Genomic DNA, 1,374 nt, shown 5'->3' with positions numbered 1-1,374 from the left:
GTTCTGGAATGATTTTGGGGGGTCCTGGGGGGATTTTGGGGGGTCCTGGGGTGATTTTGGGGGAATTTGGGGCAGATTTTTGAGCCATTTTTACCGGATTTTTTCAGGATTTTGGGGTTTTTTGGGCTGGTTTTGACAGGGAATTCGGGGGGCCGGGGGTTTGGGGGGTTCGGGATTTTGGGGGGACCCCCCCGATGAGATTTTGGGGTCCCCCAGGACCCCCCCACGGTGGTGGTCGAGGACCTGAGGCTCTGCACCGTCAAACCCTGCCCCGACCTCGAGCGCCGCTTCTGCTTCGAGGTCGTCTCCCCCTCCAAGTGAGACCCCCCAAAAAACCCCGGGGGGACCCCAAAATCATTGGGGGGACCCCAAAAATCCCCCGGGGGGGACCCCAAAATTTCGGGGGATCCAAAAATCTCAGCGAGACCCCAAAAAAAATCTCAATTTTCAAAGGTGGAGGCTTAAAAATCCCCCCCCAAATAGCAAAAAAATTTATCCGAGGGACCCCAAAACTCTTCTGGGGGACCCCAAAATTATGAGGGGGGACCCCAAAAATCTCCGAGGGACCCCAAAATTTCAAAGGAATGCAAAATCCTGAGGGGGACCCCCAAAAAAATCCCAATTCCCAAAGGTGAGGGGTTCAAATCTGCCAAAACAACCCCAAATAAACCCCAAAAAATCCCAAAAAAACCCAAAATTACAGGAAAAGACCCCAAAAATTTTGAGGGGACCCCAAGATTTTGGGAAAGGGACCCCAAAATCTCCCAATCCCCAAAACCAGGGAGCTCCAAACTCCCCAAACAACCCCAGGGATCCCCAAATCTGCCCCAAAACTGCAGGAAAAGACCCCAAAATTCTCATGGAGGACCCCAAAATTCTGGAAAGGGACCCCAAAATCTCCCAATCCCCAAAGCCAGGGAGCTCCAAACCCCGCTGGGATCCCCAAATCTGCCCCAAAATGACCCCAAAACCCCCTGGGGGACCCCAAAATCCCCCTGGGGGACTCCTAAAATCCCCCCGGGGCACCCCAAAGCCCCCTGGGGGACCCCAAAATCCCTTTGGAGACCCCAGAACCCCCCTGGGGGACCCCTAAAATTCCCTGGGGGACCCCTAAAATCCCTTGGGGGCACCCCAAAATCCCCCCGGGGCACCCCAAACCCCCTGGGGGATCCCTAAAATCCCCTTGAGGACCCCAAAATCCCCCCTGGGGACCCCTAAAATCCCTTGGGGGACCCCCAAACCCCCCTGGGGACCCCAAAACCCCTTTCCCCAGGTCGTGCGTGCTGCAGGCGGATTCGGGGGCCGGGCAGCGGCGCTGGCTCAGCGCGGTGCAGAGCGGCATCGCCTGCGCCTACGGCCAGGGCGCCCCGAAAA

General features: G+C 57.1%; 1 protein-coding gene across 1 annotated transcript in view; it reads left to right on the top strand.

Annotated features, from left to right (window-relative positions):
- The window catches only part of LOC121349798 (arf-GAP with coiled-coil, ANK repeat and PH domain-containing protein 1-like), a gene marked incomplete at its 5' end in the record, with an annotated part of 8,910 nt that extends 8,774 nt beyond the window's left edge, over positions 1-136 (top strand). The window contains one exon of the mRNA XM_041460552.1: positions 76-136. Within this exon, the coding sequence (XP_041316486.1) occupies positions 76-136 (61 nt within the window). The remainder of the gene's footprint in view (positions 1-75) is intronic.
- Between the last annotated feature and the right edge of the window lie 1,238 nt (positions 137-1,374).

This window comes from Pyrgilauda ruficollis, unplaced genomic scaffold (genome assembly GCF_017590135.1).
Source record: "Pyrgilauda ruficollis isolate IOZ18807 unplaced genomic scaffold, ASM1759013v1 scaffold1441, whole genome shotgun sequence".
In the NCBI taxonomy this organism is placed as follows: domain Eukaryota; kingdom Metazoa; phylum Chordata; class Aves; order Passeriformes; family Passeridae; genus Pyrgilauda; species Pyrgilauda ruficollis.
The sequence above is the reverse complement of the archived record's forward strand: the minus strand, read 5'-3'. Positions and strand labels throughout refer to the sequence as shown.